Consider the following 15457-nt stretch of genomic DNA (forward strand, 5'->3'; position numbering starts at 1 on the left):
GGTCCCAAGTAAAACCTCACCTTCTTCTAAGACAATTACAATCCTAAGAAATCATTCCTTCTTCGGATTTCTTTAAGCTCAAGGAACAGTCTCGTGTGGAAAGGCCCCCTACCCCCTAAATGTTCTTCCCTGGATGCTGAGCATTAAAAGAGAACGCATGAACAAGTTCATGGCAGAGCAGTAATATAATGATAAATGTAACTTCAGTGTGAATTTTTTAATTGAGAAATTGTGTGATTACTCTATGAGAAGGGAGAAGTTAGATGATGACCTGTACCAACCCTTCCAATGCAGATATTCATCCAATACATCTTCCATCCCAGGCAGATATTTATTGCAATTTCAGACTTTCTTCTACCACCATTTAAAAAAGGACCTGTCCATTGTTATGTGCCTTTCAAGTTTTTTCCCAGCTGGTATAAATTCTACATGATGGGAAGATGCTAGAGGGCCTCTGAAATTTTTTTTCTGGCTGCACTGCACGGCATGTGGGATCCTAATTCCCCAACCAATGATCGAACCCGCACCCCCTGCAGCAGAAGCACAAAGAATTAACCATTGGGCCACCAGGGAAATTCCTGAAATTTGTTTTTATAGTTCTCTCAAACTCCTAATGGATAGCCTATTTCTGAAAAGCTAAAGAAGGGGTAGGGAGGGCAAGCCATATGAAGGCCATTATTCTTTTAAGGGGAAAGAAAGTTAAGTGAATTTTTTTTTTTCACTCCTCCACTCCTTCCATATCCTGGTGGGGAAATAGGCAAATGAAAAATAAGCCCCAAATAAACACCAGAAATTATAGAAAGGGCTTCAGTGGAAAGAGGGTGCTGATATAGAGGCTAATGGAGAACAGGGGGACAGGGGCTTAGTGGGGAGGAGTTTGTGCTCATTTTAGAGACTCAGGGAAGGCCTCTCTCTGATACAAAAGTCTTTAGGCCGAAATCTGAAGGATGGGAGGAAAGTGACTTTCAGGCAGAGGTCACAGCTTGTCCAGGGTCTTGGCAGGAAGGAGCTTAGCTGGTGTGGTGATGGCCTGAGAGGAGGCGGTGAACGGTGTGCCATGATGTCGGGAAGGAGACAGGACCAGATCATCAGGGTCTTCTAGGCTGTGATAAGGAGTTTGGATTATAATCTCAGAGCACTGGGTTGCCAGGCACAATATAGAACATCCAGATACATTTGAATTTCAGATAAAGAACAACAGTTTAGTTCAAGTGTGTTCCAAATACTGCATGGGACATACTTATACTGAAAATTTATTCATTGCTTATTTGAAATTCAAATTTAACCTGGCATCTTGTTTTCGTTTTTTTTTTTAAGCTAAGTCTGACAACCCTAATTGACAGGCTGCTGAAAGGTTTTCAGTAGGCAAGTGATAGGATCCAATTTGTATTTTAAGAAAATCCCTTTGCTTCTTGGAGACTGGTTTGAGGGGTGGCAACAGTTAAGTTGATGCTTTTGAACTGTGGTGTTGGAGAAGACTCTTGAGAGTGCCATGGACTGCAAGGAAATCAAACCAGTCAATCCTAAAGGAAATCAATCCTGAATATTCATTGCAAGGACTGATGCTGAAGCTGAAACTCCAATACTTTGGCCACCTGATGTGAAGAACTGATTCATTGGAAAAGACCCTGATGCTCAGAAAGATTGAAAGCAGAAGAAGAGTATGACAAAGAATGAGATGGTTGGATGGCATCACTGACTCAATGAACATGAGCTTGAGCAAGCTCCGGGAAATGGTGAAGGACAAGGAAGCCTGGTGTGCTGCGGTCCATGGGGTCGCAGAGAGTCAGACACAACTGAGCGTCTTAACAACAGTTAAGTGAAGGCAGAAGTTCAGGGAGACTAGTTAGGCGTGGCTCACAGCCGCCCAGAAAAGGGATAGAGGTTGTCTCGCCTTAGAGACCAGTCTTCTCAAACTTTAATGTGCATAGAATCATCAGGGCACCTCGTTAACATGAACACTTAATTCAGCAGATCTGGGGTGGGATCTGAGGTACTGCATTTTCAATAAGTCTCCAGGAGTTGCTGACCTTGCTGGTTCCTAGACCAAAGGTCAGCAAACTATGGCTGATTGGCCAAATCTGGCCTGCTGCTTGTTTTTTGTAAATAAAATTTTATTGAAACACAGCCATGTCCATTTGTTTGCACTTCATCTATTGCAAATAGCCGCTTTTGTGCTATGACGGCAATGTGAAATAGCTGCAACAGAAGACTGTATGGGCCACAAAACTGAAAAAAATATTTACTGTCTGCCCCGACCTGGAAAGTTTATCTGACACCTGCCTTAGAACACACTTTGAGTAGCAAGGTCTAGACCTGGGATGTTACCAGGGAGATGGAGACATGGACAGATTCCAGATGAATGTGAGAGAACAGAGTGTGGTCTACACTGGCTCATTAAACATTGACTTCTGATGTGAGCCTAGGAACCCTGAACTGCAGAATCTTAAGCTGTCATGACAGCTGAGAACCTGGCTAATCGATGTTGATACATCTTAGAAATATTTACCCAAGAAGCCCAGGGAGTTCTACTTGCCATGAATTTGAATGCATATATCTCTGTACACACAGTGACTGGAAAGACATCACCTAACAGCACCTGGTAATCTGGACCAATCATTCGTCGTGCTAGCAAAAAACTGAAACCAACCTCTGCTCACACTTACTGTTTGGCTGGTTTGCCGTTTCTCCTACCTGAACTTCCACGATGTCTATTTTCTCATGAGAGGGGGGGGTCTTTGCAGCACTTGCAGAAGGGGAAACTGAGGCACAGCCTTATCACTCCTTCTGCTCATTCCACCCTCAGGAAGAAACTCCCCTTTCTTCAATCTCTTCTCAGTCTCTCTTTTTTGAAAACATTATAACCACTATCCTCTCTCTACCTCCTAAAGGAAGGGACTATCCAGTGCTCACATAAGAGGAAAAATGACTTTAAAACAAAATACAAGATGTTTTAGAAGGCAGAAGAGAAACACTGCACTTTTTCTGTACAATTTTTTTTTGGCGTTCCTTTAAAAGTTATGAATTTCTGGAAATAGCTTTGATTTTTTTAAAATCTTTCCAGGATGTTGTATTATGCAGTGATGTAGTAACATCAAATGGCGGCCTTGTGATACATACATTAACACCAACAAGTGAATTCCAGTTTCTGTAGGACGCAGTTTATTACTAGGTAGCAATTTAACACTCAGATGCTAAGCTATCTTCTGAGGAGAGGAAGGACGCTGTTCTGCAGTTAGTCCTTGTGGCTCTTCAATGTTCCTAGCGTTATTATACACATTTTTATTAAATATGGCTGTTATCCCTTCCCCAGGTGGGCACTGCAAACCAGTAAAAAAAAAAACAACAAAAAAAAACCCTGCAGATACGAGATTAAGCTTGTGTAACAGACTGCTTCGTTTCACTTAGAAAGCTTAAGTTGCTCAGGGATAATGAATACAAGATAATGTCGGCAGAGCTGAACAAAAACAAATTCTGCGTTGCTTTCACTCATGGCAAAACTTGCATTTCAGGTCACACTTGCACAAAGACCATCTGCTTGATGAAACACTCTTCCTTCCCAATGCATGGATTTATGTCAGAATCCAAAGAGTTTTTCACGTAATTATTAAGCTTTGGCAGATTTGGAACTCCAAGTTAACTTCAGAGGTGCCTGCCTCATAATCTCATGGGATACATTTTTTTCAACGGGGGACAGTGGTGGGGGGAGGCAAAGTGTTAAAAATGAAAAAGTCTTCAGATATCCTTTTTTAAAATTCCCTGCCTAAATTTTAATCACTTCAACAAACATGTTTAAATGCCTTACTAAAGTGCTTTGGTGCCCAGGAGGAGATGAAGGGTGAAAACCAGACAAATAAAGGAAAAGAATTCCCTTTCAGGAGGTACCTGAAAGTGTGAGTAGGAAAAAAAAATGGGAAAGAGAAGAAGGAGTGCCAAGGGGGTTTTCTAGTGTGAGGTTGTCTGAAATAAGATTGGAAGGAAGCTTCGAGACGAAAGATTTGGTCCAAGTCAGGCCTTGGAAGCATTATAAAAGGAGTGTTTTATAAAAGGAGGAATCATTAAAAGGATCCACACATTCATTTGCATGAATTAGCAAGCCCAGGAGAGTATCTGAAATGGACTGCAGCGCTGACCTGAAATGAAGGTTACTGATTTCCCCGAAATACCCAGGCCTCAGTGGGCACAGGGCAGAGTCACATAAACAAACCTTTCCAGCCAGAGTCGAAAGATCTTCGCCTCCAATGATCTGCATCTCGTCCATAGACTGGTCATTCTAAACAGAAAGGGGGAGATAACATTTTACTATACAAGAAAAGCTGTAAAGCACGTTTCTCCATCTACCCAGCCAGGAGCCGGATTGTGCCTTGCAAATATAGCACAAATAGCTGGTCCTGATTCATGGTTGCCTATGGTTACCAAGAGCCAGTCTCCTGCTACCGTGCTTGAGACAAAGCGTCCTAATGGCTGACAGCCGAGCCTGTATGGAGAGGGGATGGAGGGAGTGGGGAGAGGACAAGCAAATCTGATTTTGGAACAAAATAAAACCATGGAAGGTGCCCGAGCCTATTCTGAGGCAGATGGAATCGGAGAAGACAGTCATGCTCCTGGACTTCCCTGGGGTGGTTGGGACTATGGCGGGGGGAGCAGGGGAGGGGGCCTAGCGTTTGTCAGCTGTGCCAACAGCCCCAGTTACAGCCCTGCAGTGGGGAACAATCAGACTGTGGTTCCCAGAGAGGTTACAGACCCCTCTCCTATTACCAACGTGGGTCCAATCCCTTATCTGTATCATGGGCAATTCTAAAAGGCCACAGATCAAGAACTACTACACTTAGATCTTGAGACAAGGATGATGAAGCCTCAGGAACTTTCTGGAATTCAGGAATATGAGACTAGAATCCCGTTTAGAAGACTTTTCACAATACCTTGTAATAACCTATAATGGAAAAGACTCTGAAAAAGAATATTATATATACATATATATATATGTATATGTATAGGCTTCCCTCATGGCTCAGATGGTAAAAGAACCCGCCTGCAATGCAGGAGACCTGGGTTTGATCCCTGGGTTGGGAAGATCCCCTGGCGAAGGGAATGGCTACCCACTCCAGTATTCTTGGCTGGAGAATCCAATGGACAGAGGAGCCAGGCAGGTTACAGTCTATGGGGTCACAAAGAGTCAGACACAACTGAGCAACTAAGACACACACACGTATATGTATACACATAGCTGAATCACTTTGCTATACACCAGAAACTAACACAACATTGTAAATCAACTATACTTCAGTTTAAAAAAAAAGACTTTTCACTTAAGTCCTATTAGAGGTTTATACGCATTCCTTTTCACAGTATTCATATACGGGACATCATTCTGCCTCAATTAAACCTCACACACACACATACACAATAAAATATGGGTTGTTTCTTAGTAAATATCACAATAGAATAACATGGGGGCAGAAAAGATAGCAGAAGGCAAGCAACTTATTTTCTGGCTTCCTTGCAAAGATGCATCAGAGGAACTGAAAGGGACATCCTATAGGCAATTGGTTTCATGACCAAGCAAGACTGCGGTGACACTGCAGTTCCTTCATCCGAATGATAACCTAAGTGAGAAGACACCAAGAAAGGGAACAGACGTACGATGTGCTGAACCAGGAAGTATCTTCGGTTACTGCTGTTGCTTTGGCCAGTTCAGTGCTTTTCTCCCTTATTCTGGCAAGAAGGCCCTGCCTCTTTTGGGGAGGGAGTTCATTCCCCTAAAGGAATTTTCTTGGGTTAGTTTGAATTGGATTCTGTCACTTGGAACTCAGAGTCTAGACCTAGAGATACACTGTCACGGCACTGGTCATCAGAAACGAAAAAAGAAAAAAGTCGATCAACCAATATAATAGTTTTACCAATGAAGCAGCATTTTGTTTTTCACCTTACTGCTCAAGAGAAAAAAAAAATGAGCTTAAAATGTTCTTACTTCCAGTTTGAAAGCATTTATTCCTAACCGCAAAGGAGTGGAGACAGTGCTTGAAATGTTTGAAAGCGCCCCATAAGTTAGATAAAACCAATAATTTTCTTCTTATGGGAAATGATATCCAAAGGAGAAAATCAAAGACTATCCAGAATCCACTGATCTTTTGCTGTTTTGGTTTTTTGTTGTTTTTTTTTTAACACCTTTAAAACTTGAGTCAAGTTTTTACTGTCCCATTATCAAAGCAAGTCATACGAACAAGCCCAGCATTAATCTGAGAAGCAATCATCAAGTAACAGAACAAAGTACATAGACACAGGGAAGCCATTTAATTAGGGTCATTGATGCAATCACTCTGCACAGCGGTTCAAAAACATCCTTCTATTCCTAGGATTGATGTATCCTTTTTTTTTTTTTTTTTAACATCATTGATTTTGATTTGAAGATATTTTACTTGGGATTGTTCATCTGATCTTCATAAATTAAGACTGACCTGTAGTTTCCTTTCTTTTGCTACCTCTGTAGATTTTTAAAGCAAGTTATACAAGCCTCAAGAGTTGGGTGGTTCTTTGTCTTTTTTCTGTATGCTAGAAGTTTGTATACGAATGAATTTATCTATTTTGCTAAGGTTCAGTAGAGCTCAGAATAGGTATTATTTAATCCCCAATTTACAAATGAGGAACTGGAGGCAGTAAGAGTTAGAGTAGCTTGCCCAAAAAAGGCACTACTGGTCAGTGAGGGAAACCAGTTCAGTTCTAGAATTGCCTGGCTTGAGGCATTATTCTTGTGTTAACAACCCCCATCCCCCACAACATTCCTAGAAGGTAGAAATTAATAGTGCATCTTTGAGAGTACCACGGAGAAGAAATGGGTCCTGGTTGTACTAAGGAAGTAAAATATATACGCTGAAATGGCTAGGAGAAATACACACCTTGGTAGAAATGCTGGTAATGGTTGTGTGGATTTATTTAAATGGTGAAGGAAGGGTGGGAGGGAGACTCCAGAGGGAGGGATATATGTATACATATAGCTGGTTCACGCTGTTGTACAGGAGAAACTAACACAACATTGCAATTATACTCCAATTAAAAAAATTAAAACAAATGAATAAAGAGCAAAGGAAGTCTCCGACATTTAGTCCAGGCATCCTCAGAAAGAAACATATTGGAAATTACTAGTTTTGGTGACCTGGTCTCCAGGTACAAAAAAGAGCTCAGCATGTACAGTGACTGCTCGTACAAAAGAGAATTTGGACTGTTTAGATAATGTTCAGGAAAACACATAGCCAAGTAAGAATAAATATCCTGAATTCCTCTTGAGGAACGGGAAGGGGACGAGTGAAGAAAACAAATAAACAAAAAAATCACTCTCTCAGCCACTCATTTCCAAAGTCAGAGAGACGTGCTTCAGAATCCATACACGCACAGACTTTCTCAACATTCTCAGCCTCCACAGATGCCTTAACTTTGCTTTTTTCCCTCTTCTTTTCAGCCTCATCCTTCCTCTCAGCTATTCTCCTCTGCTCAGCAAGGTCAATGACACTATATCAAATAGAGAGGCAAACCCCCAACCAAAACAGTTCCTTATAGCACTTCCCTGTGATCAGTGGTTGAGACTCTGCTGTTAACGCAGGGGACACACGTTTGATCCCTCTTCTGGGGAGATTCCACATGTTGCTGGGCAAATAAGTCCGTGTATTGAAACTACTGAGCCTGGGCTCTAGAGCCTGCTCTTTGCAACAAGAGAAGCCACGGCAGTGAGAAGCCTGCACACTGCAACTCCAAAGTAGAGCTTGCTCAGCGCAACTAGAGAAAGCCCATGTGTAGCAACAAAGATGCAGCATAGCCAAAAATAACAAATAAGTAAGGAAATATTAAAAAAAAAAACACAAACAGTTCATTATAAGAAGTTTCAATGATCAAAGTGGAGAGCTTCTAATGAAAATGTTGCAAAGTGTTGAAAAATTTTTCAAAAACTCTAACATGTGGTACCAGGTCAGATAACAAGGAGAGATGAATCAGCTCCAGTGTTTCCTTTTCAACCAGTGGTGGATGTAGGACATGACCCTTAACTGGGTCCCTGAGTCCCTTAAGCCACCTAGAGTCAAAGTGGAGGTCACAGGGCAGTGGCTTGTATGTCTGCCCTTTGCTTCACCCAGAGAAGCTCCACTTATCTCTGTTGTATTGACTGGGTTCAAGGTAAGATATGCCAAGTCACTTCAGTCATGTCCAACTCTGTGTGATCCCATGGACTGTAGCCCCCCGGGGTTCCTCTGCCCATGGGATTCTCCAGGCAAGAATACTAGAGTGCGTTGCCATGCCCTCCTCCCGGGAATCTTTCCTCAAGGTACGATGGTGGGAGCCAAAAAGTTTGAAAACTCCTATGTCAATATTTTTGCTTCCTTTTAAACAGACTTGCCATCTTTTTGGTTCCTGCTCATTTAAATATCCCTTTGTTTCTGAGATCATTTTTGTTTAGAACCTCATTCTTACAATATGTGGATGAGCTGTGAGAAAGGAAAACACGGCGACCGGTAAAGAGGCAGCTGGTGTCCCTACATGGCCTTGGGGACCAGACTGCCTGGGTTCCAGTCCCAGCCCCACCTTCTCTGAGTTGTCCAACCTTGAGGAAGCTACTTAACCTTTCAGTACTTTAGTGTCCTCATCTATAAAAAGAGAATGTCAATGTTAATAGTTCCTACCTCCTAGGATCATTGGGAGGAGTAAATGAATTAATATGAACTGAGCACTTAGTACCTGGTGCATAACAAGAAGCAGTTCCTAAAGCCTTGGCTTACCTCAGGACCATCATCTACTTTTAGTCTAAGAAACTTGCATGTCTACCCAAGTTTCTCAACTTGGACCTCGTGATGATTCTTCGAACAGTTCATTGAGCCCATGACTGATACGCGAATGCCTCATGCTCTGAGGTTAAGCTTTCTGAGGCTGACGGCCGCCCGTGAGGCGTGTGGTTGAGGAGGACTCCTGTCCTTCTGTGGCTACTGTGCCTCAGGGGTACAGACTGTACGTTCCTTCAGGGTTTCTCGGTGATCCCCCAGCTCCCAAGCTGTGGTGTCTGAATCTTTAGAGTGGACCATTTTGTGGGTATAATTACCCACATCACTCCACTCTGCTGTTTTCATCCTTCTCCTCAGTGGACAGAAGCCACCTGGAAATCATGCTTGGACCCACTTTTGTCCTTATCACCTCCCATCTATTCTTTGTAGGAGCCGTTTACAGTCAGTACAACAAAGAGTTAACCCTGAAATTGCTTCACAAGATGGCAGCTGATGATCTGTAGAATAGGAGACTGGATGGCTGGGCTCCTGGTAATTTTCCCAACCCTGGCTGCACTTTTGCTTGGGGATCATAAGCTGCTCCAATTCTTCCCTTTGATTCACCATCTTAGCTTAAGGTAATTTAAAATAGATTTACACTACTTGTCAACAACAGAACCTTGACTAAGATTTCATACCAATTTATAGGAGAACTCAATATCTGCAGATATTGATAAGTATGATTAGTGACCACTTACTCATGACACATCATCACGCATCACCGTGCTGCATGAGATCCTAGGCGTCCCCAGCACACGAGTACTGCTTCCTCCTTCAGCTACGTCTTGGCTGGTGGCTGCTCCTGTCTCATCTCTCTGTCTTTCTTCAAAGAAGTAATTTGTACTCTTTCCTCAAGATTCAGTTCAGGCGTGATCTCTTCTAGGAGGCTTTCCTGGAGTCCTCTGGACTTGATCTGTGTCTGATAACACTCTCTAAATGTCAAAAGATCACGTCCAACTACAATTTTCTGAGAATGCAGCAACTGCCAGTGGCATGAAAACTTCAGCACAAACAGCCTGATTTTCATCCTAATTACACCCCCTGTGGCCGGCACAATGTGGCAGCCAGTGTTTGCTGAGCTACACTGAAGTATCTGCATACATGTGTTTGCTATATTTTTAATATCTCTTCCACTACTCACAGTACAGCACTAGGTGTTCTCAGGCAGCACTTGGTTTCCCTTGCTCTAAGTTCTTCTTCCAGCTGTCCAGGAACTGGAAGGAGCTTATTGCCCAATGGAGACAGAAAAAATAAAAACTACAGATAAACAAACACATGAGAAAACATCTGTAAAGTTCGATTGAAAGTGGACACAAAGGAAGCTGACTTGAGCAACCTGGAACGTGGTAAGACTGAAAGAATACAGACCTTCCTCTGTGATGTCTGAGTGATTCCCACCCAGAAGGAAACTGTTTCTTTACTCTTATTACTACTATTCTACTACATTGGTTTCCAAAGAGCCTTCTCAATACTTTGAAAAAAATATAAATGCAAAAATCCATGTGAATTCTGAACATCAAGAATAAGAAAAAAGGAATTATTAAGATGCATCAGGAATTATTAAGATCAGTCATTCATTTCATGATTAGTAAAGGATGTATTTTAAAGCCAAACTAGCACTTAACCAGGAAAAAAATATGTATATGTCAGCATGTACAATTTAGCCCCGTTGAAGGGACATGTACATTTTGCATTTCCTGAATTTGGTGTGCAGCTTTTGCAAGCACGGTTGAGACTTTATTCGAGGACAAAACAGCTTTCTGTTTAATGACAGTGATTTACGGCTCTATTGTGACTGGTATTCCCATTCTCCAAAAGAGGTACTGGTTAGCTAAGAGTCATCCCTACCCAACAGACAAAAGCTCTTTTCTTTATGAGAAATAAAGCAATTTTGGGTCAGAAGAAGCGACCACAATAAGAAGAAGAAGCTATAGGCTGGTAGGAATAATGAAGGGTCACCAAGAAAAAGGAAAAGGAGGGAAAAGCAGAAAAACGGACTTTTACTTCAATTTAGTTATAAAAGACTCCAGAAAGGAGGAAACTAAGTTTAAAAACAGATTCAGTGACATTGCTTTACATGGACTCTGAAACCTTGAAGCAGGATATCCTTCTGCTTTGAAACCTGGTATGGATTTGTTGCTTTGGTTTAAATTACGTTTTAAAATTAGGGATCAGAAGGAAAAAACAGTTAAGCCCTTGACACATGTCAGCGATCCCAAAGGACTTCAGTAAAATCAACGTGTTCAAATGTGGATGACCATATCCCAGTGGTAACTTTTCGTTCTTTCTTTTTTTCTTATAAACTGCATCATTTCTTTTCTTTTTAAAAATATTTATTTATTTGGCTGCATTAGGTCTTAGTTGCTGCACCCAAGATCTTCGTTGTGTCACGTGGATCTTCCGTTGAGGCAGCAGGACTCTTCAGCTGTAGAGCATTGGCTTGGCTGCTCCTTAGCATGGAGGATCTTAGTTCCCCCACTAGGAATCGAACCAGCATTCCCTGCATTGCAGGGCGGATTCTTAGCCACTGGACCACCAGCGAAGTCCTAACTATCTCTTGAAAGGTCATTTTCGCCACACAGTTTTTTCCTCCTAGATAACCCAGGGAAGATTTATAACTATAATTCTAAATAAAAGAATTCAAATGGAAATTGTTGTTCGACACTAAAGAAATCTTACACCAGCTCTTACAGACCCATTTTAAGATTGCCAGGGGCTGGGATGGTAAACCTGAAGGACAGAGGGGGAGGACTGCTAGGACACCCTGAGCTGCGGAGACCTTCAGAACACACACTGCTTTCTGGCATTAGACTGAATCTACCTTTGTTCCCACCCAGTTGTACCCTGGGACCACAAGGTTCTGCTTCCTTGTGTGATTTCTCAGCTCAAAATATTTTTGCAGTTGCCCATGCCTACAGAAAGGAGTCTATTTTGTCACTGCGTTGGGCAGGGCCAGCTTTAGAGTCAGGCAAGAGAAGTCCTGCATGTCACAAATACCAAAAGACATTTGTTTTCTTTTTGGTCTTAAAAGGCAGTTTGGGGAGAAAATTCTGGGCCAGTTTGAGCTAATGGGAATTATGCAACAGGGAAATGTGTGCTGAGTTGGGCTTTGCGCCTCACCCCCCCATACTTGCAGGGTCAAGTTAAGCTGTTGTAGGGAAGGCAGCAGTGGCCCACCTTGGGAAACCAGACAAAGAGGGACTGGTCTGTCTTCAAGCTGGCTGCCCTAAATCATCCAAAGCAGGTGCCTCAGAGACTGGAGTCCCCGGATACCCGTGTTCCCTCCTTCTGTGCTCAGGGGCAGGGTCTTGGGAGCATCTGAGTTAGCAAAGAGAGGCATGAAGAATCCAGCTGCCCCAACCCCCTGGAGAGCTTAACCTGGCCAGTCCCACGCAGGGTTCCGGCAGGCTTGGTCAACACCCAGGTTGTGGGCCCAGCTGGTGCCCCGCCCTGCCCAGAAGGCACTGGCCCTGCCCAGGCTTGTCCACGGCCGGGACGAGCGCCGCTCCTACGGCCTCCAGTTCAGGTGATTTGGCTGGAAACCTGAGGCTGGCCACGGACAAATCTATAGTTTCAAAACCTTAACTATTTAGGCACATGACAGGTGAATCTCCATTTGTTCTCTTGCCCTGAACCCCATACATATAAGGGGCAAATCTGACTTTGAGAACCATTTACTGAATGTTAGGTGCTATAATGCTAAGACCACTGCTTACATGAGTCCAAACAAAATCCTGTGAGACGTGATCCAGCAATCATGCTCCTTGGTATTTACCCACAGAGTCGAACACTTGGGTCCATACCAAAATTCACACCCTAGCCACTGTAAAGCAGTATAGAAGTTGCTCAGGAAACAAAAAATAGAATTACCATCTGATCCAGCAATCCCACTCCTAGGCATATATTCAGACAAAACTCTAATCCAAAAAGAGACCTATAACCCAATGTTAATAGCAGCACTATTCACAATAGCCAAGACATGGAAACAACCTAAATGGCCATCGATAGATGAATGAATAAAGAAGACACAATCTGTAAACACACACACACACACACACACACACACACACACACACAATGGAATACTACTCAGCCATAAAAAAGTAAAAATGCCATTTGCAGCAACATGGATTCAACTAAAGATTACCATAATAAGTGAAGTAAGTCAGACAGAGAAAGACAACTATATATCACTTCTATAAAAAATATTAAAACTGAAACAATACTTAAGGGAAACTTGTACTTGGATATTTAAAGCAGTTTTATTCCCAACTGCCAAACTTGGAAGCAACCAAGATATCTTTCAGTGGGTGAAGGTATAAGCAGACTGTGATACATTCAGACAATGGAATATTATTCAGCAATAAAATGAAATGAGCTGTCAAGCCATGAAAAGAAGCTTAAATGCATATTACTAAGTAAAAGAAGCCAATCTGACAAGGGTACATATTATATGATTCCAACTATATGAGTTTCTGGAAAAGGCAAAACTATGAAGACAGTAAAAAAGTCAGTAGTTACCCGGGATTTGGGGGAGGAAGAGATAAAAAGGTGGGGCACATTTTTAAAGTGATTTTTAGGGTTGTTGAGAATACTCTATGACACCATGGTGATGGATACATATTATTATACATTTACCTAAACCCATTAGAATGTACAACACCAAGAATGAACCCTACTGTAAACTATGGACTTTGGGTGATGATGAATCAACGTAGGTTCATCAGCTGTGACACAGGTACCAATCTGGTCAGAGATGTTGATAATGGGGGAGGCTGAGGGTGTGTGAGGGCAGTGAGTATATGGGAATTCTTTGTCCTTTCCCCTAGATTTGGCTGTGAACCTGAAATTGCTCTAAAAAAATAAAGTCCATTAAAAAAAATCTTGAGGCAACAGGTAACTTAAAAAAAACTTAAATAACTTTGCCGAGAGCTTCCTAGGTGGCTCAGTGGTAAAGAATCTGCCTGCCAATGCAGGAGTTGTGAGTTCCATCCCTGGGTCAGGAAGATCCCCTGGAGAAGGAAATGGCAACCCACTCCAGTATTCTTGCCTGGGAAATCCCATGGACAGAGGAGCCTGGTGGGTTACAGTCCATGAGGTCACAAAGTCGACTTAGTAACTAAACAACAATAACAGCAAACTTTGCCAAACGTCCCACAGCTGAAAAGTGATGAAGCTGAAGACAGAGCAGGGACTGACCCTCTGTCTTGCTCCATCTAACCCATAAGTTAGATGTCTTGCTCTATCTAACCCATAAGTCCTATACGTCTCTCTTGGATCTGATCAGAAGCTACCTTTCTGTGTGACTTGACCCTTTACCCCTTCTGCACATGGATCATCTGTGCAGACTGTGATCTCCTCTGCAATGGGACTGACAGTCTGCATTTCCAATGAGCTCCTGGGCGACAAGGATGGAGCAGGTCCAGAGGGGATACACTGAGTGGCCTGGGTCTGTGCTCCACCCATACCAACCTGCTGACTGAGTCATTACTGTGCCCTACTGATGCTTCCTCCACCCAGAATGTCTTTCTGCCACATCTCTGCTTGTCAAAAAAATACAGATATACAAATTAAAGTCACTCTCATGATAAGTCATCACCTGACCCTCACCAACCCCCAGACCCCCACCAACAGCCAGAATCAATTGGTCCTTCTGATGGGCTTCCCTGGCCTTCAGCATCATTTCATGCAGTGCTTGCTTCCCTCTCATTAACTGGTGCTTCTCTGCTCACTGGCTGTGCATCTGTTCACTTCTGCTATTTTGAAAGCATGCTGAGAGAGACTCTATCCCCCTTTCATCTTTTTAGGTTCCTTAATATCAAGTGGGACTTTGTATGCAGAAAGGAACATGACCCCACCTTGCCCCTTCTTTAGCCCCCTGATGTTTGTTGGTCCTCTCGTCTATAAAATAGGACAATAATACCTACCCATTTGGTTGGTTGTGAGGTTTAAATTAAATGTCATTAAATGTGTAAGGACTTCTTAACCACTGGTGGCCAGTGGTTAAGAATCCACCTTTCAATGCACGGGATGTGGGTCTGACCCTGGACCTAAGATCCTAAATGCTGCAGGGCAACTAAGCCTGTGCGCTGAAACGAAGACTCCATGCAGCCAAAAAAAAAAAAAAAAGTCATATGTAAAATACCTCGCCCACAGTAAGCCCCTGATAAACGTGTACTGAATCGGATTTTCCTCTTTTATTATCCAAATAAGGAAAGGATGTGGACTTTAAAAATTGAGTTAATGATAGAGCCAGGCCTAGTGCCAGGGATCTTAACCTTTATTCCAGTCATTTTTTCCACTCTGTCAAGTTCTACTGTACTTTATGTGAGTAACATTCCCAGTCATTCATATGACTAAAATTTATCAGTGTTTACAGAAGAAACCTAGAATATTGCTTCCTGGTTCACATTTCCTGTACAAATCGCTGGCTAAAATTCAGACAGGGCTTACAAATAAAAGGCATTGATGTATCCTTAACATCTTGGTAAACAACAAAGTAACATATTTCATATCCATCTATAATGTAATGGCACATCTATAAAACTCAACACAACCAAATTTAAAAATAGGAAATGGTTCCAGATTAAACATGATTGTTCAAAAGAAAATAAATGATTATGATCAATCAGAACGATTGCCTTTACGGATTACTC

The 15457-nt window shown here is 42.3% G+C and overlaps 1 protein-coding gene across 3 annotated transcripts in view; it reads right to left on the bottom strand.

Annotated features, from left to right (window-relative positions):
- PRTFDC1 (phosphoribosyl transferase domain containing 1) overlaps positions 1-15457 on the bottom strand; it is a 97139-nt gene that overhangs the window by 18914 nt on the left and 62768 nt on the right. For all 3 annotated transcript variants that reach the window (XM_061126221.1, XM_061126219.1, XM_061126220.1), the window contains exon 4: positions 4208-4273. In XM_061126221.1, the coding sequence (XP_060982204.1) occupies positions 4208-4273 (66 nt within the window). The remainder of the gene's footprint in view (positions 1-4207; positions 4274-15457) is intronic.

Source organism: Dama dama, chromosome 23 (genome assembly GCF_033118175.1).
Source record: "Dama dama isolate Ldn47 chromosome 23, ASM3311817v1, whole genome shotgun sequence".
Classification (NCBI taxonomy): domain Eukaryota; kingdom Metazoa; phylum Chordata; class Mammalia; order Artiodactyla; family Cervidae; genus Dama; species Dama dama.